Raw genomic sequence first — 27,100 nt, forward strand, 5'->3', positions numbered from 1 at the left:
AGTCAGGTTGTCTCTAGGAGGGAGGCTTGGTTGCGATTTGTCTATTCAGTGGCAAGATAGATTGATTCATTCATTCATTGTGTGGGGTTACCTGTCAGTAAAACAACACCATGCAGAAGGTGCTAGTAGGGGAAAATGCACTTGATAGTGATCACCATCAAGAGGCCCTTAACTCATCATGCACTACTTCTTTAAGTGGAGTTCCCCTCACCTCCCACAGAGGAAGGCAGTAAGCCGGTGTAAAATGTCACCTTACTTGTTTGAGGTTCTTAATTTGAGACTGCAAATGCGAACTGCAACAAAATGTTGCAGTGTGTGTGCTTATGCTCATGGTGCCAACCAGCCAGCATGCTCTCTTCCAGGATATGCCTTTCTTTTCCCACTTCCTCCAGGCTTTATGCTTTTTTCTCCCTCCATCAATCATTCAGCATTCCGTACTCAGGAGTGGTTTAACAATTGGTCCCTCTCCAGAGGGAAGGAAATCTGGAAGCTAGCCTTGTGAGGGGAATAGCAGCCTCCTAATAACTCTCAGCACCCTTAGCAAACTACAGTTCCCAGGATTCTTTAGGGGAAGCTATGGCTGTATAAAGTGGCAGGATACAGCTTTAAATATATAGTGCAGATGGGCCTAGGTCTGGCAGGAAAGTAGTCCTCATCTCCCAGTTCGGCACCAAGGAGGGGAGAGTGGGGTCTTGTTTCTGTATTGGTAGTTCTGATTTGAAGCTTTGTCCTGGAGACTCAGGACAAAGCTTCAAATCAGAAGAGGCAGAGTTTTACAATGAGCACAAATGGCTGAGATTTGTGGACCTCCTGGACATTGGTGATTTTAGGGGTTAGAGGTGCTGTGTTATGCATAGGGAAGGCCAGATGCATTGGCATTCCTGTTGTGGCATGCAACCAGTAACAAGTAGATAAGGCAGCCATGGATTAGTAAGCACTAAGAACCAATTTAAAAGTTCAGAAAAAGCATCTGGTGTAGTCTTCACAAAACAGTACAACTTAATAACTTCGGCACAATTAAGAAGGGGAGGGAAAAAAGGAATTTGATATGCTTGAGTCCTTCCTCCTTGTCAAAAAATCAGAGAAAGGCTGAGCCTATTCAGTACACCACCTTTTAGCAGAACTGTGGCTTAATAATTATTTTAAAACCCTTCTCTCTGCCATGCTAATTTTCTGGAGGAAGGGAGGTTTTAGCATGGACTGATAATTGAAACATGCAAATTCCATCCCGGGAGGGGTAGGGAATGACACCCTGAAACACGGCTGTCAAGGCGCTTTGGCCTGCCCTCTTTACTGAACAACTACAAAGATCAGTCAGGGGGTGGGAGAACTCGCTACCTAATATTGCAAGCCTTGGGCAAACAGGGAAACAATAACAAGGGACATTGTATTGAACAAAGTGGGTTGCTGTTAAGAGATTCGGTCAGGTTTGCATATAACTCGCCAGAGGAGGAGAAATTAGCTGGGTTTTGTTGTGGCCCCCAAAGAGACCTGCTAAAGGCATTACACACAGTGGATGGGCTGGCTGAAGTTGGGACTCCCTGTTTAGCCTCTTGCACAGGAGAAGAGGAGCTTATATGTGGCTGAGTTGCCTTTGTGACCACCTCTCTCCCAGAATGAGCAGTTCAATGGTTGGGTGCGCAGGTCCTTTTCAGCTTCAGGAAAGGAAAATAACCATCTCCCTTTCCCATTAGAACTAGTGGAGAACCATGGGCCTTTCTGATGGTGCTGAACCATAACTCCTGTCAGCCTCGGCAAGCGTAACTCATGGTCAGGGATGATTGGAATTATAGTTCAGTAACATCTGGAGGGCTGAAGTTTCCCCACACCTGCATTAGGTGAATTAACAGGCATGCATCACAGGTGCCCCATACCCCACCAACTAGTTGGTAAACCCCATTTTTGAGGCCCTTGTAGGCTACAGGAACAGGGTGGGTGCTATCAAGCACATGGTGTACACCAGTGCATGGTCTGGGACGCTATTTGGTGATGCAGCAGCTTAGAAAAGGAAAACTTCATGCTAGCACCAGTAGCCCAACTGTGTGCTCTTTCTTGGAGCAAGGGTCTAGTGTTTCTGAAGAGAGCTTTACAAGGGCCAAAGTCTCTTCATCCATTTGAGGCTAATGATAACCTAGACCTGGGGCTAAGCCCCACTCAGGCTGGGTAACAAAGGGAGGGTCGATGCCCAGTATTCCAACTGCACCCCAACCCCGGCTTTCTCCTTTGACTGGAGTGCTGAGAATAGCTGCAAAGGTTGGAGCTTGGGTAAGTGGAAAGGTCAGTCCTTCCCTGTTTCTCTCTCTGACTAGAGGATGTCATTTTTGCACAGGCTCTCATGAAGAAGGAGAAGAAGGCACACTACTCCCTAGCTGAGTGGCAGCCAAGCCTGATGAATCATCCACTGTAAACCATTACACTTGTTGCCCTTGTGATTTGGTTGACGGGGCCCTTTTCTGCAGCCGAAGTGAGGCATTGGGGACCAGCCCACACTCCTCCAGCGTCATGGAGTTGTTGTTATACACTCGATAAGGAAAAGTGCTGATGATCTCGTAAGGTTCCATTTCTTCTCCCCTAGGAAATGAGCAGAATAGTGCTTGTAAGTGAGCTGATTTGGAATTTGACATTCAAATTTTAATGCAAAATTTTAAAATTTGAATACACATATTGAATAATTGTTTTTTAAAAAATGCAAATGTTTGTTTAGATTTCTCGGCATCTTCGTTGCTTTGGCTTTGGGAGGCATCAAGCCAAGAGTCTGCTTTTCAGAAGCTACGCTATGTCATTGCAGGACCTAGACAATAACGCCATTGCAAGATTCTCTAAGGAAAAGACAGCAGAACACCACACTTCAATTTAGTCTCTAGAGAGGCTCCTTACATTCAAGAATGAATATTATTTGCATCACTCCTAGTATCTCTACATCTGAGCTATGCAGCTTACCTTTCAGGGATGTACCCTGTTTCTTGTGGTCATAACAATCTCTGTGGGTTCAACCACACATACTGGGCATGGAATGAACAGTGCCTATGGCAAGATTTTCCAGGATCCTCACTACTACTATCCCTTGGCAGTAGCCCTACCTGCTTTGATGGTATCATGACCCCAAAGAAAAATACCAGAGCAATGCCAAAGTGGAAGAGGCTGACATGCTTTGTGATATCACAGGCACTTTTATTGATTCTCTGTAAAAAAAAAACTCCACTATGGAGTTGTGGCAGATACTGGAGAACTTGGCAGAGGTCAAAACCAGAAGAAAAGAAGGGCAGATAGTGAGGAGCAGAATACACAATAGCAAAAAATTAACTGGAAGGTGAGTCAGAAACCAAGTGTCTGTATGATGTGATAGATCAACTCCCCCAAAGCCATGGGATCTTGCCTACCTTGTCCCTCCCCAATAACCTGAAAGTCAGCCATAATCCCCAAAGTGTTTATTATTTGCCCTTCATCCCCAAACATTTACTCCCCATATTACATTGCATTGCAGAGGCCTGGTCCTCTCAGATTCTAGGTGGGAGATCAATCTGAATAAATTGGCAACATTAAGCAAAAACACACAGTTCCCCCCTATTTGTTTATAGTGAGCACAGACTTTAGTTGCAGAACGTTAGTTGGAGAATCAGGAGTTTAAGGTTCAGAAACTTCTACAAAATATTATCTGCTAGAATGATCCCTGTTACTACCTGCTCCGGGCAAGATGCTGCCGCAGGTCTCCGATGGTCTCGGTGAATGGCATCTTGATGATATAGGTCTTCTCCCCATTCTCTGACTTTATCCGAAGAGTTGCAACATTGGGGTTGGAGGCCTTCTTTTTTTCATTCCCTTCCAACCTGAAGATCAGAAAAGCCAGTTACAGAAGGGACAATGCCGTCTTTGAAGAGGGTAGGGAAACTTGGGCACACGGACTGGCTTCATCAGCCCCTTGGAATAATCCTTGGGTCCGTCTTGCTCAGTATTTTTCTCTGACTGGTCACATCTCTCCAAAATCTCAGCCAGAGATTGTTCCTCAGGGTTTACACCTGAAGCCTCTCTCATGAATGTGTATGGCTGCAAGGCAGCAGAGGTAGGTTTATGATCAGAGTTCCCCTCCTAGATAGGTTACCTTCCCAAGTTGAGCCGCATCTACCCCTAATTTCCCTCAACAGCACATGCAGAAACATGTTGGACCCGTATGGGGTATTAAGGAAGGGTCAGTATCTCTGGTGGGGGACAGTTTGTGCAGTAGTTTGTCCACCTTTGGTGCACTCAGCTCTCACCTGTGGCTTCTAGAAGCTGACACTGGCCACACCCCAGGAAATGGCTTCAGCTGGCCAGCTAAACCAGGTGAAGGTAGCCGATGGGTCTTAAACCCTCAATGAATCAGGAGAAGTATGAGAACCCAAATCACATACTTCTCAATGCAGCTCTGAATAAAGGGCATCAACATGAAAGAAAGTGCTACAGTGGTCTTCCAGATGCTGCTGGACTCCAAATCACATCAGCCCCAACCAGTGTGGCCAGTTGTCAGGGAGGATGGGAGTTGTAGTCTAGCAACATCTGAAATACCGTAGGTTCCCCCTCCTGCACTACAGCTTGAGGAGACTGCATGATGCCACAGCCATTCATGTGAAGAGGGGGAATTGCCTTTTTTTTTTTTACCTCTTCTTCATTGCTGCAAAGCTGGGGGTCTCCACCACAATCACTTCGTGGCTTTTTCCACTTGAGCCCTGGAATCAAAGAAGGAAATCTGTGTCAAAATCTGACTGTCCTGAGAAATGTAAACAGAATCAGCTGCCCTGCTCATCTCAGCACATCCAAACATAGTGATGAAGCAAAGTTGTCTTTTGTTGTACTGTTTAGAACTGAAGGGTTTGGTCCTGGGTCCTTGGGTATTAATTAAAACTTCCAAACTCAGCTCAGACTCCAAGCTCAGAGTATGGGGAAGCTGCCCATGGGCTGGCAACCCTTACTCTAACCACTACACCACACCACACCACACTAGCTTGATGGCACTATTTGAATGCCAATAGTATATAGTCTTTGGGGAAGTGAGAAAATGACCATATGAACCCCAGCCAATTTCCTGTCCTTCTGATACTTAGGATTAGAGATGTGCTTTCCCCCCTAACCTTATCTCCCATGTCAGCATTGATTCTCAAAATGAAGGAAGAAGGGGAAAGACTATCATTGTGTATCATTTGTGTTGGGCTTTAGGTGGACAAGGAAGGAGATCCTGAAAGGGCAGGTATTCTGCATGTGCATCCTATATTCTTTTGGCACATCCTGGCCATGAAATTAAATTCTGGTAGGGAGAAGGATTCTAGGTAGGGATATGGTACCTAAGCCCACGCTGCTACAAAGTATTGGCTATTAGCAGAAGTGCTGGCCAGCAGAAGGAGACCCAGAATCAAACCCCATTTCATGCAGGCTGGAGAAGGAGTTCCATCCTACCTGGAGGGTTTTTTTAATTTCTCCTCGGATATCGATCACTTGCCCATCTTGAATCTGTGACTTTGGAAGCTTATTCAAAAACTGCTCCATGGTAAGCTTAGGACCTGCCATAACAGAGGATTGTGGGAGTAAATGCTTTAGTACAGGGGTGCCCAAACCTTTTTCAAAGAGGGCCAGATTTGATGAAGTGGACATGCGTGAGGGCTGACCAAAGTTGTTGAGTTGTTTCTTTTAGGGTTGAGGTTGTTGAGCTTTTTTAGGATTTAACCCCAAGAAAGAAACTGCCACAAGGGCCAGATTGAACCAGTCAGGGGGCCGGATTAGGCCCCCAAAATGGACTTTGAACATGCCTGCTTTAGTAGATAGGCGAAGAAAGAGCCTTAGGCATAACACTGGGACTTTGCACTAAGATCTTGTCATCCAGTGGCTGCGGAAGTGGGAGACAATTACTCTCTGGTTGCCAGCCACTAAAAGAAAGAGCTCCAAGCCATTTGCCCTGAGACTGACCGACAACTGACCAAAGCACAGCCTAATCCAGGGGTCAGCAACCTAAGACCCATGGACCGGAAGCAGCCTGCAGAGGTTGTTTGACTGGCCCACGAGCTGCCCCTGAACTGAGCCACCAGCGTAGCGCAGCTCAGGGACTCACTTCCGCGGCACCAAAAATCGTGTCTGTTCACACAAAGATGCCAGAAATCGAATGCGCGTGAGTGATCTGGCCCACAGAGGGATCTCTGGGGACTGATCTGGCCCAGGCAAGATAAACCTTGCTGACCCCTGGCTCTGCTACCAGCCAAAGTGCTACTTCTAATCAGGTAAGAAAGCCAGCAAGGAGAGATCAGTCTGGTTTACAGTCAATATAAATATGCCTGTTTCACAGCTCATCCCTCCTTTCTGGCATTGGCAGACAGGATCTTCTTCCTCTGACTTTGCCCTCTATTCCACTCTCCTTTTTTGTCATTTTCATTTGGGAGCCTAAGGGTTGGGCCTGCGTCTTGTTTTGATTTAGTTACAGTGCCTGCCATCAACTCTGAATTGTACCTTTTACTGATGTAAGCCATTTTGGAAACCACTCTTTGTCCCACCCCCTGCCCCCCAGTGCAGCACATTATACTATCGTTGTTGTTAGTATATACATTGTTTTTTCATTCATTCGTTTTTACTAATTGACTCCTTTCCAAAAAGCCTTCTGACGCTCTTCTTGTCAAGATGCTTGACTGGTGGGGGAAAACAAAAGGTCCTTTTCATCACAAGCAGCACATTCAACACAACACAATGCAATGTCAAAAGTTTTGTCATACAAGAAATGGAGTCATAATTAACTGAGTGGGTATAAGAAAATAAGGAGGACCAGAATTTTAAAACACTGAACGACACACACACACACACACACAGAGAGAGAGAGAGAGAGAGAGAGAGAGAGAGAGAGAGAGAGAGAGAGAGAGAGAGAGAGAGAGATTAAGGGAAACCAAACCAGAACATAGGAAGTGGCCTTATAGTGAGTTAGACCATTGGTCTATTCTGATTGGCAGCAGCTATGCAGCAGCTATGCAGCAGAGAGGGAACCTTTCCCAGCTCTACCTAGAGATGCTGGGGATTGAACCTGAGATCTTCTGCCTGCCAAATACTGCTGCTGAGTTAGGGCCCTTCCTACACTCACCATTAACCACCATCTCACCTGGTATCTCGTTTGTCTCCTTTATTCCACTTGGTCTGGCAAGGCCAATGACGTGGCCCTGGCCAGGAAAACTTTTATGCTGCAGCTTCCTCTCCTGAAATAAGGTGTCTCTCTTGTCAGTGACCTGTGGAAGAGACCCGCATTGCTATTCAATGCCCTTGTTGTTGTTTAGTCGTTTAGTCGTGTCCGACTCTTCGTGACCCCATGGACCATAGCACGCCAGGCACTCCTGTCTTCCACTGCCTCCCGCAGTTTGGTCAAACTCGTTGGTAGCTACCTAACCCCAAACTCCAGAGTTCAGTGTTAGGCAAGAAAGTGTTAGTAAATGTTGGCAGCAGTGACAAATGGAGGATGGAAGAGAAGTCATCATTTCCTTGTGCAGAAACTGCAAAACAAATGATAAGTCAGCAGGGATGCCTCAACCTGATCAGCAGGACAATTGCCACAGTGGCACTACCTATATCAAGCTGGCAATGTTTGATAACTTAATAAACCACACTTGGAGAGAGGTGGGTCAAAAAAGGTTCACTCAAAGCAAAACATTCAGGGTTGTATCCAAATCTAGTCCTACTCACGAGTAGACTGGGATGGCTAAATAATGTCCGGTAATTTCAAGGGACTACTCTGAGTAAAACTTGGGTTGGATACAACCCTCGGCTGGGAGCCACCACAAGCAAGGCCTTTTCTGCAGCCATCACAAACCAATGTGTTTGTGTGAGGAGTCTCAATGATCCACGATGAGCCACTGCCTCTACCAGACCAGATGCTGTATAAAAGAAAAGAGGGTCCCACCCCTTGTTCTTTCCTACTATCAGAAAAGCTATATGAATCTAATCAGAGAGCCACCACTTTAATAATAATAATAATAATAATAATAATAATAATAATAATAATAAATTATTTGTACATCTGGGCAGCTTCCAACAAAGATTAAAATCCAGAAGCAAACTCGGGGCCAGTTTATGCGATCCACAAAATCAAGTGGCATCTCATTTCCAGACTGCCCCAATCTGGGCTATGGGAGGAAGTGGGTTGCATATTTGAAACATTATCCTAGAAAAAGAAAGAAACACACACATATAGAAAAAACACTCTGCAAGTGCTCAGAAAATAAGCATTGTGGGAGAAAGGCTTCTGGTTAGCCTTCTACATAATGCATTACTTTCCTTTGTGTTGTGAATTTTCTCCCGTGACATGTGGACATTCCCTCTGGCAACCCAGCATAGTACCGTACAAAAATACATCACTACTTGATTCTATAACTATCTCTCAGAAACTAGAAGGTGAGAGCAAATGGAAAACCAGAAAGGTATATGAAGCCAAAGAGGCCCAGGTGTCACGTATTCTGGATCTCTATGATCCTCTGGAGACGATCCTCTGCCCCAGCTACCTTTTGGACCTTGTGGCTTGTGCACTCTTCCCTGCTTGAGTCTAACTGACTGTTCAGTCCTGGCGCTCCCCACATCTCCCCTGCAAAAGGAAAGGGAGCAGGTGCTTCCCCCTCAGGTGCCTCACGGGGGCTGGTTTCAGAAACCCCAGACCACATTTCCTTGTTCTTGTTCCTTTCTCTTTTATGTAAAACATTTTCCACTCATCTATGAATAATGAGAACAAAGAAACACAGTTTCCTCCACCTACTTACGAATAATGGGCAAGAAAGCAATACACTTTCCTCCCACCTGTTTGGAAGAAACTGCTCCAGTTGCCTCCAAATAAAACAAACACACCATCTTAATAAGTCACTTCTGCCGACAAGAATCAGAACAATGCTGTATCAGTAGTTCCACCCGAATACTCTACTCTAGAAAGTTAAAAATAGTTTATTGATAAATGACATCCTCATTTCCCTTCCTTCTCTAAAACAGAAAGGCACAGCAATCCCATGGAAGGTGGCAGGGGTGGGAGAAGAGACTATGGCACCACTTTATTTGGGAGCACACCCATCAAAGGATGGGTGGCAGTCCCTCTCTCTCTGCTTTTCTTGTTCTCTCTCTCTCCCCCCCCCACCCCCATCCCTGCTGCAACTGGTTTCAATGGAAAAGGAAAGAACTACATCAGCTTCAAGAGTGTAGTATTACTTCCTAGTCAAGGGCATGTTCAGGGAACAAAAGGCCTCATATCCCGTGAATCTAGGGTCTCCCACAATCTGCCTCCAACACACACCCTTTCTTCAGTTGCATCAGAGCATTAATAGAGTGGAACGTGGGTGGCGCTGTGGTCTAAACCACTGAGCCTCTTGGGCTTGCCAATCAGAAGGTTGGTGGTTTGAATCCCCGCATACGAGGGGGGGGGGTGAGCTCCCATTGCTCTATCCCAGCTCCTTCCAACCTAGCAGTTCAAAAGCATGCCAATGCAAGTAGATAAATAGGTAGTGCTGCAGCAGGAAGCTAATCAGTGTTTCTGTGCACTCTGGTTTCTGTCCTGGTGTCCCATTACGCCAGAAGCAGTTTAGTCATGCTGGCCACATGACCCAGAAAGCTGTCTGTGGACAAACGCCGGCTCCCTCAGCCTGAAAGCGAGATGAGTGCTGCAACCCCATAGTCACCTTTGACTGGACTTAATCATCCAGGGATCATTTACCTTTTACCTAGTGTGGTTTCCATGGCTCCAAGAAGGTCTCCAATGGCAGACCTCCCTCTCTGTAGTCAGAGAGGGAGGTCCACAACATCGAAAGACCATTCGGGAAACTTAGTATGGACCACTAATCAGTTAGGTTTTTCCACAAGCGATATATTTAATCCTCTTCTAATCAATTCTCAACAACGTTCCAGTCACATGCTTTTTCAAACTTGGCTGTTTATAGCAAGTTAATCTCTAATTCTTTACTTGCCTTGTATAATATTGGGCATAATCTAAAGGAAGAATTTGTGTACAACAGGAGATAATTTACTATCACAGTTTATAAAGCAAACACAACTTGGGGACAAGCCTACCAAATATGATAGCCACTTTCAGGCACTGTCATTTTGCAGAAGATAACATATATCTTAATTTGTGGTAACTTGCACCTGTATGTTTTTCATCATCCCTGACCATTGATCATGTTTGCTGGGGCTGATGGGAGCTGGAGTCCAATAACATATGGGGATCCACAGGTTCCCCTCCTCTTGTCAAATATTTTCTGGCTTTTTAGTCTGCCCTTTTCTCAGAGATCATATCCTATTATTCCTCCCATTTGCCTGAGAGCTCTCTTCTCCCACCCCTCTTCCTTTCTTGGGTCTCAAAATGAAACATAAACTCATTTTCTCTAGAGAATGTTCATCCACACAGTCAGTCAGAATCTATTACTGCACACAGAACAACCGTATCAATATTAATTAGTGATAATCAAATTATGATCACACAAAAATAAGTGTTTTGTTTTTTTAAGGAGGGAATCTCCATTTTTAAGAACTGAAAAGTGTTCGTTTTTTTAAAGCAAGAAGCACTCTTAGTTCCTCATATATAGAACAATCAGTTCCTGAAAGAGGAGAAAACATTTTAACTGCTTAGAGTAAAGAAAGGTTCTCAGTTCTGCTTAAACAATGGAGCTGCTCTAACTTCAGACCGCATTTTTGATAAGCAAATGAAACTTCTGCAAACGAATAACTCAATAAACAGGAAGCTGTAGGAGAGCAGGGGGTGGCATACCTGAAATGGGATACCATCTGGGTAACGCTTCTGCAGCTCAGAAGGGAAGTAACCGTCCATGATATCTCGCAGGAGTTGCTGAAACCACAAGCAGGGCCCACATTTCAGATTTTTATTTATACTGAGGGTGATAGTGCCCCAAATATTTTTGGGGCCGGGGGACCAGTTTAAGACACTGTCACGAGAACCACAAGATAGAAATTTCACAGATGAACAACCGGTGATGCTCAGAACATTGAAACAACTAAAACACCTACAGCCCCCTCAGAATTCAAACGAATCATGATAAAAATGGGAAAAGGAACCAACCAAACAGCCAGAAAAGAACATGCCAAAAAAGCTTGAAATAAAATAAAATAAAAATTTGAAGTAAAAATAAACACTGGGAGGAACAGAGGCTTTGGCAGGTGCTAAGGGAGGAGGAGTGCAGGGTTAAGGGTGCAATAGCACCCGCAGGAACCACAGTAGAGACCCCCGGGGCTCTCTGGTGACTGAACAACCACAATAAGCAGTCCAGATAAATGAATACCTCTCATTTATTTCAATTTACAGAATATTCTCTTACCAACGCTCAGAGCTGGAGGTGAAACAAAAAATGCACATAAAAAATGGAAACGTGCGAACAACCTCCATTTCACCAATCCAATTCCGACTGCAAAATATTTCTGAAAGAGAAATTGTAGCTCAAATTCAAAACAGTTTAGGGATGAGAAACCCACAATAAGGAAGAAGAGGACTACAATTTTGGGAGGCAGCTCTGAGTGCCCAGCTTGGTGAGCATGAGCCCACAGCAGCATCTGGTGGCAGCAATTCTGGCAGTGGTCTGTAGCAGGTAGCAAGAGCAGGGGACTGACAGGCAGATCAGAGCCACAGCCTTCAGAACCTTGGACAGGTCTTAGGGGGTAGACCACTTGCTCCAAGGACTGCTGGTGTTAACTGAGCTATAGTCCCTAGGCCTGAGTGTAGGCACAAACCAGGTCCCGCCATCCCTTTGCTCTGGATGCCCCCTTGATTTCATTCTCCACCTCAAGATGACCCAGCACATTTTGGTCAAGAGGGTGATAGGCTTTAAAGAGACAGTCCTCTGCCTGGAACCTTATACTCCCGTTACCTCTGCCTGTTGTGGTGAGCAGGCTTAGAGGCACATTTGAGACTAGGTTGCTGGTGTCTGGCTTTGGAGCTGCAGTCACTGGGAGTCAGTGGCTCAAACATTTCAGATTTGGGCATGCCTGGCTTAGAAGGGCCTTGATGGCAGAAATCAGATTACATCAGGGCCCCAATCAATGCTTCCTGGTTCAGCTGTCTACTCTCCCCAAGTCAGTGTTCAGGGTGCTGCTGGCAGTCTGGGTCATAACACTGTCAGGTTTCATTTCCTCCTCCTTGGGGTACAACCACAAAGCTGAGCATATTTCCCTATCCTCACATCCTCAAATGGCGTTGGTTAATGATGAGAATAATGATACCAGGATACAGCAAAGGTTATGGGATGGTGGTCAGGGGGAATTCAATACAGGGCTGCCATTTGGGGAGGCATTTCATATTGTGGGAACCCATCCTTAGATCTGGAGGTATCTCTAGACAGCTTCCCTTTCTAGCAGGTGTCAAACACAAAATCTAAATCTCACTGCATATCCTTGCCAGATATCTGAATATTGATATCAAATATTCAGAGAACAGCAAGGGAACATTTTACATCATAACGCTCAGAAAATAATTTTAAAGATAATTTTGAAGAGCAAATTAGTTTTAGGTTTACTCCACTCATCTTCCTTATTTCATTTATCACCACCACCACCACCACAAAGGTTAATTGTTGTTATCCCCATGTTTATAGATGCAGCATGGAAGCCACTGAGATCTGCCCAAGACCATACAATGAGCCTATTATGAAAAGTGAGATTTGAAGCCAGGCCCACATCCAGCACTCTGCTTACAGACCTCCCTGGCTTCCACATAGCTCACCTATACAATTCAAATCTTTGTAAAGTGAAAACACTTGCAGATAGACCAAGCTAGGTACTAGGGTGTGATCTGAAGGCACATGACCCAGTTACCTTGTGGAAGCTAAGCAGTCTGGCCTGGTCAGGTTACAGATGAGACACTGCTTGGGTACCCTACATGTGGATCTAGTCCCACACAGTGCAAGTCTGAAAGTTGTGTAAACTGGAGTACAGCCTGAAGTCTCTTAAAAATAAGTACATACTCCCAAAAGAGGGTGTGGGACTTTAGTCACTAGACTCCATGTCTTCCCTTCGCAGGGACTGAGACTTAAGCTTAAACTTTCTCTTCAACCATAAGAACTATCAACTTTTTCCCCCAAAGGAAAATCAAGCTTTGTTCAGGCATCTACTAGGAAAGAGCCTGCACCCTTTTCACCACAGGTTTCTCCTGGTAAAAAATTGTAGAGACTGGGCAAAATTGAGTGTTCAAAAATACACAGTACTGCTTTTTAAAAATGTTCAGCCAATAGTTGACTCATTCACTGGGAGGAAAGCCTGGCATGCTGCTTGCTGCTGCAAACCATCTCTGCGGGGGCTGAAGAGGGACGTTCAAAACTCAAGGATTTACATGTGGTGAAGAGTTCAGCAGCTTGCTCATTATGCATAGGGAGCTGCAGTGGCCGCAAATAGAAAGGTCCCATGTGTGAGTTATATAGAACAACTTTCAAACAGTTGCAGAGGCAGCAGGTGGGGCTTTGTGCTTGAGGACGGAAGCTGGAATGGTTTCAAAGTCAGAAGCAGAACAGTCCTGTGCTCATTCTTGCCTTCCGTTACTTCCTCCTTAACTTGTAACTCATTTCTAGAATGATGGCCACAGTAAGCATGATGGGGGCACTTCCTTCAGGTTGAAACTGTGTCAATCGCATACACAGAGAGGGATGGGGGATACAATTTTCAAGTAAAAACCTCAGAGAAAGGGCAGACCGCAGGCAGGAGAGGGTACTGCACTCACCCCCCTCATTTCCCTTTTGCTCACCCAACCCATCTTTCTGTGTGATTTGTGAATGTATTCAAACAGCACACAGAAATGTTGCTAACGTGGGCCTGAAGAGCCTTGATAGCTTTCTTTCAAGGAGGCACATATTGTGTTTCTGAAGGAGCACCTTGGATCAGGGCAGGATGACTCCCAGATTCGGTAGTCTACCTTTTTCTTTTTTTAAAAAATGAGATGCTGCATGGTTCAATGGCACATTTTAAATTTATAAAGCAAGAGTGCATGCTCCAGATCTGTGTTCAGTGACCCTGACTATGCAGTCCCACTTAAGAACATAAGATACTGCTCAAGATCCAGCCAAAGTCAATCTAGCCCAACATTATTTGCAAAAATCTCAGCATCCAGCTGGTACTAAGTGACCCACTGGAAGTGGGCCAATGGGCCACAGTATACTTCCTGCCCACTCTAGCCTAATAGCACAATTCCCTTGGGAGGGACTGAATTCTCATCTCTTGTCTCTTCATGGACAGATGCTAAATAGTTCCTCTTATTTCAAGATCACTATGAAATACTCGTCCTGGCAGTCATTTCCTCTGCCCTCTGCAGTGGAAAGGGAATTGGGTCATGCTGCAGCTCTGAATCTTTATTTGCTTCCTTCACCATGTCCCTACCCTGCAAGTTTCAATACCTTCATTCTCTTTCATCTCTTCCCTGCTATACTCTTCCTGCCCTGGTCCCTAATTCTTCATGATTTACTGGTCAGTTCCAGGGGTGGACAGCTTGACAGCCGCATTCCCTTCTGGGCAATCTTCTGAGGGCCACATGTCAGTGCTGGGTGGGGCCAGAGGCAAAAGTGGGTAGGGCATGAAATGTAAATTTCATTTGTACCATAGCTGCCAAGTTTACCCTTTTCTCGCAAGGAAGCCTATTCAGCATAAGGGAAAATCCCTTTAAAAAAGGGGATAACTTGGCAGCTATGATTTGTACAGAAGACCAGTTTCCACACACACTCCCAAAGCCCTCTCTATTCTCCATCCAGGCATTGGAGTTCATGGACACAGTCCAGCACAGCAAAAACACTTGTGGGGTGTGTGTGTGTGAAGAAAGGCCAGTGAGCAGTGTGGCCTAGGGACAGAGTGTGTGGTCTGTGAAACTTCTGACAGCCAGATAGGGAGGCCTGGAAGACAGCATTTGGCCCTTGGGCCTGAGATTGCCTATCCCATGTTTACTCAGATTACGGTTTTGTAGAAGTCACTGATTCTGGTTTGTTAGGATTTAGGTGATCAGATTCCCCATTTAGCCAATAAGGTGGAGTCTGAGATAAAGCAAACTTTAGTATCCTACCACTGCACCATCCACCTGAGCTCCTGAAAATTGTGGTGCATACAGATGTATGTGAAAGCATAAGGTAGCATATATATTTTTCTACTGCAAGAAAAGCTTGACTGTCATTATTCCCACCTCACATCAGAGGCGAATTTAAGGGAGCACAACCAGTTCGCCCACACTGGGCGCTAAGCCGAGAGGACACCACAGGGGGTGCTGCAACAATGATAAATAATGGATGGCAAGGTGTCACTGAAATGTTAAAGCCCAAAGTCCATCACATTACATAGGTATTGTGTCTGAATCCAGTTACGGTTATTCTCGTTTCCCCCCACGCCCTGCCTCAGGCAGGCGTTTGTTTTTTAAAAAGGTCAAGCACCTTGCAAATGCATCAATTTGGTCTATGCTTGTGCCAAATTATTGCCATTATTACAAGTCAATCGTTTTTAGACAAGAAAAACTCCTGTAGAGAGTGGGAGTTGTGCTTTCATGATGTCAGCCAATCAGTACTATGCATAGCCAGCTTCTCCTAGAAACTAGCAGAACCAGTCAAAGCTCTGAGCTTCTAGCCTTCAGAGAAGATTGCACCCGTCCAAAGTGAATGAGTGCAATTCCACTGAACTTTGACCGCTCAAATGCATAACTGTATACAATCTTGTCCTCTTATCAGGCTTCTTACAAGAAAATGGAAGGAGTCATAAATGCTATAACTTATTTCTGGGCAGAAAGTGGTGATTTTGTGCTATCAGGAAACGCACACAAGAAAGTCTGCTTTGTCATCATGTAGCCATTACTATGGGTACACCTGCCAGCCAGCCAGTCGGTGATTAAATTTCTTTAAGTATTGATGCATACCTGCGTGGAAGGTTCTTCATATGACCGAAAAGGCCCTTTGAACATGACAATCCCATTTTGATAGAAGGTGAGGGGGATTGAGTCCAGCTGCTTCAGCTTAGCACCCCCTGCCGTGCGCTCGATTTGGGACATGCCTTCCCCAGCCAAAGCATTTAAATCTTTCAGGTTTGCAAAAATTACATCAAAATTGGTTTCTGAAACGATGGATTCACCTATGACAAAAGGAGGAGAAATGACTAAGGGGAAGGGAAACTCTCAACACTGCATTTTAACTGCAAAATCTTTTCCAGCATCAAGGGAAGCAGTTTCCATGATAAAGTAATGGAGGAATATTGTCACTAGGACAATATTTCTACAATTAGTGTTGGATTACATAGGGTGGTATCCAATGCACTTGCTCTGTTAGGCTTGTTCAACTGAACTTTCCACCCTCTCCTCCTCCTGGACATGCCCTGTGCCCTCCCCAAATCTGCTCTAGAGGATTGGGGAAACCCCCAAGAACAAATTCAGGGAATACAAACAGAAAGGAGAGGGAGGAGTTCTGTTGCACAAGAATAAATCCTTGTGCTAACGTAATGTAGTCATGCACTGTGTACAACCCATAGGGACAAATATGGATTTTGTGCTCTAGATGTGGAGTTGTTGCAAAGCAGAGTACTGCACATGATACCTCAAGGTTCAGGATACCGTAGTTATTAGGAGTTTTTCTCCATTTATACCCTGCTTTTCAAGGCAAAAGCTTTCAGAAACTGGCTTATGGTACAACTAAAACAGCTTAATTAAAATCAATAAACTTTCCCCCAAAAACCACTTGTGCCTAACAAGTTTGCATTATTTGCTATGAGAATCTTGGTAATGGTGATTTGTAAGGTTATTAAATGAATGACAATGGGGATAATTTACAATGTATACAATGCCTTCAAAGTACGTAGCATATGTTTGAGTTCTGTAAATGAAAAGACTGGTCCCTGCACCAAGGAGCTTACAGTTTAAATGGAAGTAAAGTATGCTCTGTTGTCTTAAGGTATCTAAAACAGGGCAATCTTTTGTCCCGGCAAACCTGGTTTCCAGTAATGCTTTGACAGCTCACTCCTTTCATCACTTTGTGCCTCCACTTCTCCCAAAGAGTCTATCCCTTCTCCAACCCAGATCAATCCATAGTCATTCAGAAACAGCTGCAATGGGGGAAATGGGGACAATTTAGGAAGGAGGACAGCCTAACCAATGGTGAGAATAGAAAAATGGTGAAGGAAAAACAAAATTGCTACTTTCCCAAAATGAACTTTTATTTAAGGCTACAACCCAATTAAATCAATTTTAAATAAGGATGATGCGAAAGTTCCTCAGAGCCCAACTCGTATTCAAACCCGGGGGATTTGGAAGACCTGAGGCCAAGCAGAACCTGGAGATCTCGCTTCCCCCGCTTCTCATTGTCTTAACACAAGGAGTAAAAAAAGGCAAAAGAGAGATTCCCTCCCTCCCATTTCTGTCTGGTACCATGGACTCTGAGAGGTTAATTTGTTCAAAGGCTCTTGTTCACGTCCAACCCAGTAGCCACCCATAGAATGAATAGAAATTAAGCTCAGATTCATAGAAAAATAATAATAATCTTTCTTCCATTAATCTTACCTCCATTTCCCAGACCTGATGCTGCAACTTAAGGCATATCACTTCCAGTTCTTCTGCTCTGCTCACCCAAGAAGATTCAGCTTGCAGAGAAAAAAAACACCCAAAGATATGTAGGGGTTCCTCATTTTGATTAATATTAAACTGCACAAAGAGCAGCAATAGTCCAAGTCTCTGTTATAAATTAATGTTCTGACTCAGAATGGAAAAGAAGGTTAGTGTTTTACCTTCGGACACACATCCTTCCAATGGGAAATTCCATATGGTGACCTGGCCGGTTCTGGACTTACTGGTGCCTTAGAGCTTAAAACATGACCTGCATTATGGCGAGACCTCGAAAGCTTCTCTCTCCACATGCTCATACACACCCTGCTGTGGCCTGGAGGCTGGCCTTCAGCTATACATCCCTCAAGTGTAGCAAAACCTGGCATCTGCCTCTTGTTGAAGAGAAAAAGAAAAAGCATAGAGACATGTGCCACAATGTTACCTTTTCCTTTCTTAAGGATTTTTATCTGCTCCTCAAGCTCCTCGATCTTCTTATCCTGCAGATGCAAATATAAAAGCCAAAATTTATTACCAATCACTATTAATTCCATGTCATATATGAACTGCTTCCTATGAAGCATCTCAAAGCAATTTCACAACAGAATAAAAACATAAACAAAACAATTGCATCAATACAAGCAGAACAATTGCATATACTGTAAAGGAAACCAAATTCAAAACCAATACAGATGTTGACTGGGATAAAAGATTCCACTCTGAAAGCTTGCTCGAAGAAGAAAGTCTTCAACAGACACTAAAAATACATTAGACACGACCTGTGTCTGATATGTAGGAACATGGAGTTCCAAAGGGTAGGTGCTGCCACAATAAAGGAAAGATTCCTCCATGTTATGATGCAGACCATCAGATATGACGGTATCTGCAGGGTGCCCCTTCTGTGTCGCAGAGTGACCCCCCTAGTAGTTTAACCATCAATCCCTGGAATTGTAGCTCTGTGAGCAGAATAGGGGTCTCCTAACAACTCTCAGCGCCCTTAACAAATTATACTTTCTAGAATTCTCTGGTGGGGGGAAGCCAAGACTCTTTAAAGCCCCATTAGGGGAAAAGGCAGGGTATAATAAAATAAAATAAAAATAAAACAAAATAAAAAATAGTGCTATGAATCAACATACATGATCAGAAAAAGAATGATTCATCTATCTTTCCTCCCACTGTGAGTTTACTGGTAGTGGTTAGGAGTGAATGAGCCTTCTCCATCGTGCCTCTCCAGCTGTGGAATGTCCTCCTCAGGTAAGCTGTACTCTTTGGAGTAATTCTAACTCTCGTCTGTAAGCAGAATGGTTGGAGCCACTGCCATATTTGAAGCCCCTCCACTCATGCTGTCCTGGGTGGGAGATGGAGGGCAGCTTCATCCTCCTCCCCCACCCCAGCTCCAGGATGGTGTTCCAGAGAGGTCTAAATTGGGAACATTGCTGGTAGCTGGACCAGCTTAGGATCCAAGGATTCTTGACCGCCAGCAAGGATACTGCCTGCAGCAACCAGTGCCTGCCTGCTTTTTCAGCAGTGCAGCAGAGACAAAAGCAGAAGATTGTGGGTTTGGATTGCTCTGCTAATTTTCTTTTCTTTTTTTTACAACAGGCAAGGACATTTAATTTTCCAAGGCTTTTAAAATTATGCTGTGTTCTTTCAATATTGCTTTTCTCTATTCTTCTGATCTGTTTTCTTAAAAGTATAGTTTTGTTCTTATCTGGTGTGTTTTTACTTGAGGCATTGCATTCTTATTCCCATATGGCTTTTTAAAAATTTGCTGTTTTAACCACTCACAGAGCACTCTGTTATAAGGCAGCCTATACATAGTGTAAATGACTGTAATTTTATCAGATTGTAATTTTATCATGGTTGTTTTTTTGTGGTTTTTTGCATAACATGTTGTGAGATACTCACCCACCCAGAATGATTTATGAAATTTAGAAAAATAATTAAATAATAAACACTTGAATTTTAAAAATCAAATAAATAAAATCTTAGCATGATTCTGAGATCAACTATGACCAGTTTGAACTGTTGCCATGCTAATGCAGTTCCTTTGAAGCCTGGCATTTTCACCTTGTGGTATATTGCCCGTGCTTGGCTCTTGAGGCTCTGTTCCAAGGAAGCAATCTTCTGCATCATGGCGGTCATCAGCTCCATATCGTTGGGAGCAGACCCTAAAGGCACAAAGTCAACAAAGCATGAGAACAATTTGGTGTCAAATGTTCCTTCGAGATGGCGACCCCACAATGGCATGTTGTGCTCCTTGGAAATGGAGCACAGGGCCAGAGTGCTCGGTATGTCGCCAGTGTCGGCTCTCTGCCCAAATCCTTGGCGTAAACAACAGAGGACTAGTATCTGGGTCACCAATCGGGGGAAGACTGCGGAGGTGCAGCTATGCTGGATCCCAGACGTGGGCTGACATTTCAGTGGTAGGTGGTAAACTCTATTTTCCACAGATTCTCTGCACAAACACACACATCTGTAGATGAACTCTTTTCCCTAGGATCGAAAAAAATCACCCTAGATTTTCTCTGTTGTACTCAGAAGGATCAAAACAAACAGGAGGCCAGGGAACAATGTTCCTCACCATGGCATAAACTTAGTATGTCACTCCTCCTTCCCTCCATCTAGTTCTAGAGCGAAGAAGGAAAGAGAAGAAGGAATGGATACAACTGGAACTAGATGCGACTCACACATATGCCTTGATTCTTAAGGAATGAAGGGAAAGCACAGAATGCACAGATATTTGACCTAGAATTCAGTTTCCTGTGAGTCTCAGCTTTTGGTTTGTTTGTTTTTTAAAAGTTTCTAGACCTTATGGTTGCAAAGATATGGTTGAAAGTGTATAGGTGAGCAAGGCATGTTGAAGTGACAGGTGTTTGGATAATAATTCTGGTGGCTGGAGATGGAGACCTAGTGCCCTGAAAAGCTCCTTGCCAATCCCTGTGGCAAGCAAAACCAGAATAAAAACATGCAACATTGTTTTTAAAAGTGCAGGAAAAATATGCAAAATAAAATAAATTATGCAAAAGTTCTGTTTCCATAGCTTATACAGGGTACAGAATTTCATTTGTCTTGACACAGATCCTGGATTGTCCAGCTGTACAGTCTTAATTCTTGAGTTATTTATTTTTTATCCCCCATCTACAGAGAAAATCTTATTTACTCCTGGCTTTTCAACTTAAGTAAGAGATGTGCAGGCTGGCTGTTCCACTGCTGACTCAGGCATCAGTTCCCACCCACCCACCCACCCCACACCCTATCCTTCTGGTGGGCTGTGCGGTTTTTTATTTTCAAATGTGCTGCATGAACATTTGGGTTTCTATCTGTTCATTAGTCACCTGATTAACTAAAAATAAAAGGAAATGTTTTCCAGGGCCCAGCTAAGAAAAGAAGCAGAAATTGTGCGCAGAATTTGTCAAAGGCAGAAAAAAACAAGAGGGTGAACTTGAAAAAAGTCTGTACATGTGGCTTCATTGGCATGTGGCAAAGAAGAGTGCTGCTTATTGGACAGACATGTGTGAGGTCCCACAATTCGGTTCTGCTTAAGGGACCTAAATCCTTTAATCTCAGAGGCAACATTAGTGTGGGTCACTTGACCTAGCTTGGGAGCAAAAACATCTTTATCAGCAATGTTGTCCATACTCTATGCCAATCAATTCCGTATTTTACATCAAGGGTAGAGAACCAGAGGCCCAAGGGTTAAATGGCCCTTGAGATGCTCTCTGAACCACACCCCTCAGCAGCCCTACTCTCCTTGAATTTTTTTGTCTGGCTGGAATGTGCCCTTGAACTCTGATGAAGCCTGAATGGAGGCTACAGGGGGGGGGGGGTGTAGAAACTAGCCTGCTGTACAAAGGGAAACTTTGTGTCCATTGCTTTGCCCTTTTTTGTCTCTGTTCCCAGCCACCACTGACATGTGGCCCCTGGAAGGCTGCTAAGACAGGAATGTGGCCCTCAGGCTAAGAACGGTTCCCAATCTCTGTTCTAAATAAAGGGAACCCACCTGCTACAATCAAACTGCATCACACAAATCAATGTCATGTGTGCTGAGATTTTGCATACACTTTCTCAGTATGCATGGTTCTTTCTAAACTTAGGCTAAAGGCAGACAATGGGTTTTAAGAGAACTGAAAATGGGTATGTGCGGGGTTTTGCTTCCCACAACATGTACTTATCTTTGTTTTGCCCCACTGTTGCCTCTGGTCAAAAGCAAGTTCTGCAGGTTTTAAAAAAATATACTAAAATAAACTCCTGTAGAACCTGTGTGAGTTCACACAACGAACAACAGTGCTTTCAACCTTGAAAAGAAAAACACTGGATCTTGTCAGATTTAATGGGTGAGATCAAAGCTTCTGCTTTTAATTTCAAACTTACCAGAGTTCCCCATTATGTACAAACTGCAAAACTATTATTAGTTTGGGATGGGGAACCTGTGGCTTTCCAGATCTTTCTGGATTCCAACTCCCATCAGCCCCAGCCACCATGGCCAAAGATGATGAGACCTATAGTGCAGAAACACCTGGAGGGTCACAGGTTACCCATCCCTAGTTTAAATTATGGTTAGTTTGGAGAAGCCAGGTTTAAAGCATGGTTTATTATCCCAGCATGTTTACTAACCAGAGTTTACACTAACCAGAGTTCCCTGAGTTTGGACATTTTCAAATGTATTTCCACTATCCTTAGTGCTAGAAATAATAGAGACTCAAAGCTGAGGTTATCATGAGTTCAAATTCTGTTTCAGTTATGCAATGTGATCTATACATGAGGAACCACAAAAGACAAACAGTCCTTGTAATGAGAACATAGAGCACACAATGTCTGAGTTAGCTAGGGAAAGAGAAAAACAAGAAATAGTGGAAAGTGTTGTGGCCTTTACCATCCCAGACCTCGAATTTGCATGGCTGGTGTTAGCCCTTGGCATTACCCAAAACCAATCTCATATTCAGCCCTTCCACTCATACCCAATGCTGTTGGTTTTTCTGCAGTTCCATCTGAGCATGAAGGCCTGCTGATTGGTATCTGAGCTTTGGGCCCCAGGATTTCATCCATCATTGCAGCTTCATCCTCTGTGAACAAAAGTGATCAAATCATTATGAGGAGCACAAAAAGGATTTCCTCTGCTGTGTGGGTGGGTGGGTGGGTGCAAGTTTGTGTGTAAGCAGAGACGTCTTTTGCCTTGAGGAGGCAAAGTAGCTAGACTTGCCAACTGTACCAATTTCCATTGAGAAGGCTAATTGACAAGAAGTAAAGCAAGCTGTAAAAAAGTGAGCCAATCTCTAGATCAACATAAGCTGGTAGACTTCCAATGTAAGATCCTGCATCAAGATCCTGTCAAAACTAACTACATCTTCTACTTCCCATGAGTAACCTATCCAGAGCTCTCTTGAGTTATTCCACTTTAATTAATAGCACCCAGAAATTTACTAGATATTTTTCAAGATTAGTAAAAATGCTCATATATTACTAATGATATATTTAAAACATAGACAATTTTTTTGAGTAAATGCGGGGGGTGAGGAGGAGGCGGCCCTGAGCCTCATTAATTACCACAGCCAAATGAGTCAAGGTTTGTAAAAACAACAGGCACCCCCATCTCACAAACAGCCAGTTGACTGGAGCACAGTTGAATTTCCAACTCTGCTTTTGAGTCTTGGGTAGCCTTAGGTGTCATACACTCTCAGCCTAATTCTTTGCCTGTAAAAGGGGAAGAGTAATCCACAGGTTTATGTAGGAACTGATGAAAAATTAGAAAAATCATACACTGATATATACATAATTATTTGGAACAGGGTAAACAAATCAGTGGCAAGGATCTCACCATTCTGAATGCTCTCTTTGAAAGGTGCTGTCCTTTTTCTGAAATCCAGAAGAAATCAGGAGTTGTCACTCATAAAACAGGCACGAATTCAATGATTATCCATGTAAATGTATACTTCAAACATAACTGATGAAGAAGATGCTTGCAATTTTACACTACAGTTGGGAAGTCATGCCACAGCCCTTTGGTTTTCTGACATGAGCACACATAATGAAAAGAGTGACTTCAAGAGTGTGATGTGAGTAGAGGCCACAAAGCCCCTAGATAACTACACTGTAAACACATAGAACCGTTCCTAGTTTCAGCTTCTGGTGTGAGGTACATACAATGCTGGAATGAACCTGAAAGCCATTTTTCCATCTGCACCATATCAAGCAGTTGGTCCCCTACCTTTCCCGCCCCGACCTGGCCACAGTGATCCATGTGACGGTCACCTCCAGGCTTGACTACTGTAACTCGCTCTACGCGGGGCTGCCCTTGAAACTGTCCCAGAAACTCCAGTGGGTGCAGAATGCTGCAGCGAGGCTCCTTATGGGGACCTGGCCATGGAAGCATATTCACCCAGTGCTTTACCAGCTGCACTGACTTCCGGTGGAGTACCGGGTCAGGTTTAAGGTGCTGGTTTTAACCTTTAAAGCCCTATGCGGCCTAGGACCCTCGTACTTACGGGACCGCCTCTCCTGGTATGCCCCGCAGAGGACCCTCAGGTCCACAAATAGTAACAGCTTAAGGGTCCCAGGCCCTAAAGAAGCCGGACAATCCTCCACAAGGGCCAGAGCCTTTTCAGTGATGGCACCAACCTAGTGGAATGCTCTGTCCCATGAGACTAGAGCCCTGCGGGATTTGATCTCCTTCCGCAGGGCCTGTAAGACAGAGTTATTCCGCCTGGCCTTCAATTTATCCTGATCAGTCATCCCTTTTCCCTTTCCTTTTTTATGAAGAAACCCTTCTGGGTCCCCCCACATTAAAAATTTCCCTGGTCTCCTTGCTGGCCTTAGCAGGACTAACTTGGCCAGTTGCCCTTGTGATGCGATATTGATGTGTATTTTACGTTGTTTTTAAGTTGTTTTTGGTTGATGTTTTATATTTGTTGTTAGCCGCCCTGAGCCCGGTTTCTAAACCAGGAAGGGTGGGGTATAAATAAAAATCTTCTATTATTATTATTATTATTATTATTATTATTATTATTATTATTATTATCTGTTAGAAAACTAACAGGCGCTGGTTTTCTCTGTGGCTCCCACATGTCCAGGTGGTTGTATGAATGAGCCCTCACTTACCCTGGTGTCTGCAACTGGAGTGGCATCCTGCGAATCTTCCCCAGAGAGGAAAGAGGAGACGTCATCATTTACCATGAATTTACAGTTTTAAATTCTAAGTGGGGGGGGAAAGAGATAGAAATGCATTACAATTTGTGGCATACATATGCAACTCAGAATTGCCTACGTGGTTTATCTGTATGATGCACACATCTCTGCACATTGCTAATTTTTGAAGATGTGATGCACCCCTACAGCATTCCTGATCTCACAGTCCAAACACATTGGATGGAGTGAGGAGTCAACCTAGGCCAACACTCTATCCATCCACATGACTGACTTGACAATTGCAAGACCAGCTCAAGGACTGTCTAAACTACAAAGTTACCATCTTTTGCCAGATAAACTTTTTGCACTCCTGACTGTAAGATTTAGTACCAAACTACCATCTAATCTGCCTGACAGCCCACAGAGCACTCAAGTCAGCTACAAATATGGCTGCATCTGTTTCTATCTCATGTTTTTGTGAGCACAAAATGAGAATTTTTTTAGGTGTACTACAGCCTGAGCTCCTTGAAGAAAAGGTCGTGCACCAATGTGCCAAAATAACAATGGAGGGGCAGCATGGGAAAATATCTGGAGAGAAAGCACAAAATATTATGTGGCCAGATGCAAAGGAACACAGAGCATAACATTTTGTGGACTTGGGGTAATTTTGTTAGGTGCAAGTGTTATCCACAGGTGGCATATCATACCAAACACACAGATACAGGGCAGTGGAGAGGAGGAGGTATTGTACAGTAAAGCCAGACCTGAAATGTAAGTGGTAGATCATTACAAACAGAATCACAAAGAAAACTGTAAGGGTATTGCAGAGTTGAAAAAGGTGTACAAAAGGACAGCTAAAATGATCAAGGGACTGGAGAAACTCCCCTATGAGGGAAGGTTACAATGTTTTTTAGTTAAGAAAAATGGTGATATGATAGAAATATATAAAATTATGCATGGTGTGAAGAATGTGGATAGAGGTTTTCTCCCTCTCGTGTAATACTAGAATCAGGGGTTTCTCAATGGAGTTAAATTCTAGAAGACAAAAAGGAAGTACTTCTTCACACAGCGCATAGTTAAAGTTGTAACTGTGGAATTCATTCCCACAGGTGGCTGCCAACTTGGATGACTTTAAAAGGGTATCAGACAAACACATGGAGGATGAGACTCAGTGGCTACTAATCATGATGGCTATATAGCACCTCCAGTATTAAGAGGTGGTGTGCCTCTAAATTCCCGTTTCTGGGAAACTGGGAATCTAAGTTGGCAAGTAAAGGTAAAGGGTAAAGGGACCCCTGACCATTAGGTCCAGTCGCAGACTCTGGTGTTCATCTCGCTTTATTGGCCAAGGGGGCAGGCGTACAGCTTCCGGGTCAGGTGGCCAGCATGACTAAGCTGCTTCTGGTGAACCAGAGCAGCACACGGAAACACCCTCCTGCCAGAGCGGTACCTATTTATCTACTTCCACTTTGATGTGTTTTTGAACTGCTAGGTTGACAGGAGCAGTGGATTCGAACCACCGGCCTTCTGATCGGCAAGCCCTAGGCTCTGTGGTTTAACCCACAGCGCCACCCGCGTCCCTTAAGTTGGCAAGTGCTGTTGCACTAATGTCCTGCTTGTGTAAAGACATACTGTGTGAGCGGAATGCTGGACTAGATGAGCTGTTAGTCTCACCCAGAAGAGCTCTTCTTATGTTTATCTGTGGGTCTGCGGAGTGCAAAAATATACAAGAACAGTGCCCCATTCATATCTGCCCACTGAGAAAGATTGCATTTGATAAAGAAGGCTGAAGGAAGCCCATGAAAGCTTCTGACATATGAATCTTCCACAGCAAAACCCTGTTCATTCAGCAGTACTGTATATCCTACTGATTTCAATGGGATTTGGATCCTAAGGCTGCGGGCAATGGCAGGTGAAGCCCAAGGACATCGGGAGCACCACAAGCTCCGCACTTCATGCACATGGGATTACAGTTTAACAGCACAAACCTATATACAGTATATGTTTACTCAGCAGTAAGCCTCACTCTTACTCCCTAGTAAGGAGGATTGGGGTGTCAGCCAAAGGATTTCACACTTACCAGAGAAGAAATCCTCATTAAATTTAAGTGGGGCAAGGATGTTGAGCAAGCATGTACATAGGATTCTGGGGGCTGCTATCCTTTACCCACTTACCTAGAAGAAATTCCAATTGAATCCCGTGGGGCTTACTTCTGAGTAACATGGCCTGGCATAATTTGTCTTTAACGAATTTAACGAAGGTTTTCATTGTTTTTGCTGCAAGAGACTTAACGCGGGTTCCTGGGTTAATTAGGTAGGAGCCGCGCCTGTGAGGATGAAAAACAGCGCCCCGACCCGTTTTAACAGTTTGCCAGATCTTCACAGATTAAGAGACTCACCCGCCCATCTTGAGGCTTCAGGCCGGCGGCGCCATCTTGTTTACATTCGGTTGCCTAGG

General features: G+C 44.1%; 1 protein-coding gene and 1 long non-coding RNA gene across 3 annotated transcripts; one reads left to right on the forward strand and one right to left on the reverse strand.

Moving 5' to 3' along the window:
* Positions 1–927: 927 nt before the first annotated feature.
* On the reverse strand, positions 928–27,097 carry UBXN11 (UBX domain protein 11). Of its 2 annotated transcripts, none has more exons than XM_035116937.3 (15): positions 27,042–27,097; positions 24,617–24,710; positions 23,337–23,374; positions 22,480–22,584; positions 19,589–19,689; positions 17,964–18,018; positions 17,480–17,559; positions 16,911–17,025; positions 15,851–16,062; positions 10,736–10,813; positions 7,106–7,229; positions 5,428–5,531; positions 4,636–4,703; positions 3,681–3,827; positions 928–2,571 (listed from the first exon to the last, which is right to left on the reverse strand). In XM_035116937.3, the coding sequence occupies exons 2-15, from the start codon at positions 24,682–24,684 to the stop codon at positions 2,412–2,414; spliced, it is 1,455 nt and encodes a 484-aa protein (XP_034972828.3). In that variant the 5' UTR covers positions 24,685–24,710; positions 27,042–27,097; the 3' UTR covers positions 928–2,411. The 2 variants fall into 2 exon arrangements, with proteins under 2 accessions (XP_034972828.3, XP_034972829.3); XM_035116938.3 differs by having other exon boundaries at positions 26,818–27,097.
* Positions 1,188–3,137, forward strand: LOC148685366 (uncharacterized). Its single transcript, XR_015950615.1, has 2 exons — positions 1,188–2,596; positions 2,705–3,137. It is a non-coding gene; the product is annotated as an uncharacterized LOC148685366 (long non-coding RNA).
* Positions 27,098–27,100: the final 3 nt, after the last annotated feature.

The sequence above is a fragment of the Zootoca vivipara genome, chromosome 6 (genome assembly GCF_965207765.1).
Source record: "Zootoca vivipara chromosome 6, rZooViv2.hap1.1, whole genome shotgun sequence".
Lineage (NCBI taxonomy): Eukaryota > Metazoa > Chordata > Lepidosauria > Squamata > Lacertidae > Zootoca > Zootoca vivipara.

Excerpts from the sequence above, each read along its gene's own strand:
- UBXN11 (XM_035116937.3), bottom strand. The coding sequence starts at position 24,684 with ATGATGACGTCTCCTCTTTCCTCTCTGGGGAAGATTCGCAGGATGCCA. Across the intron at positions 4,704-5,427 it reads AAATTAAAAAAACCCTCCAG|GGCTCAAGTGGAAAAAGCCA; the intron begins GTAGGATGGAAC and ends CTTTGATTCCAG. Across the intron at positions 2,572-3,680 it reads CAGCATCTTGCCCGGAGCAG|GGGAGAAGAAATGGAACCTT; the intron begins GTAGTAACAGGG and ends CTCATTTCCTAG.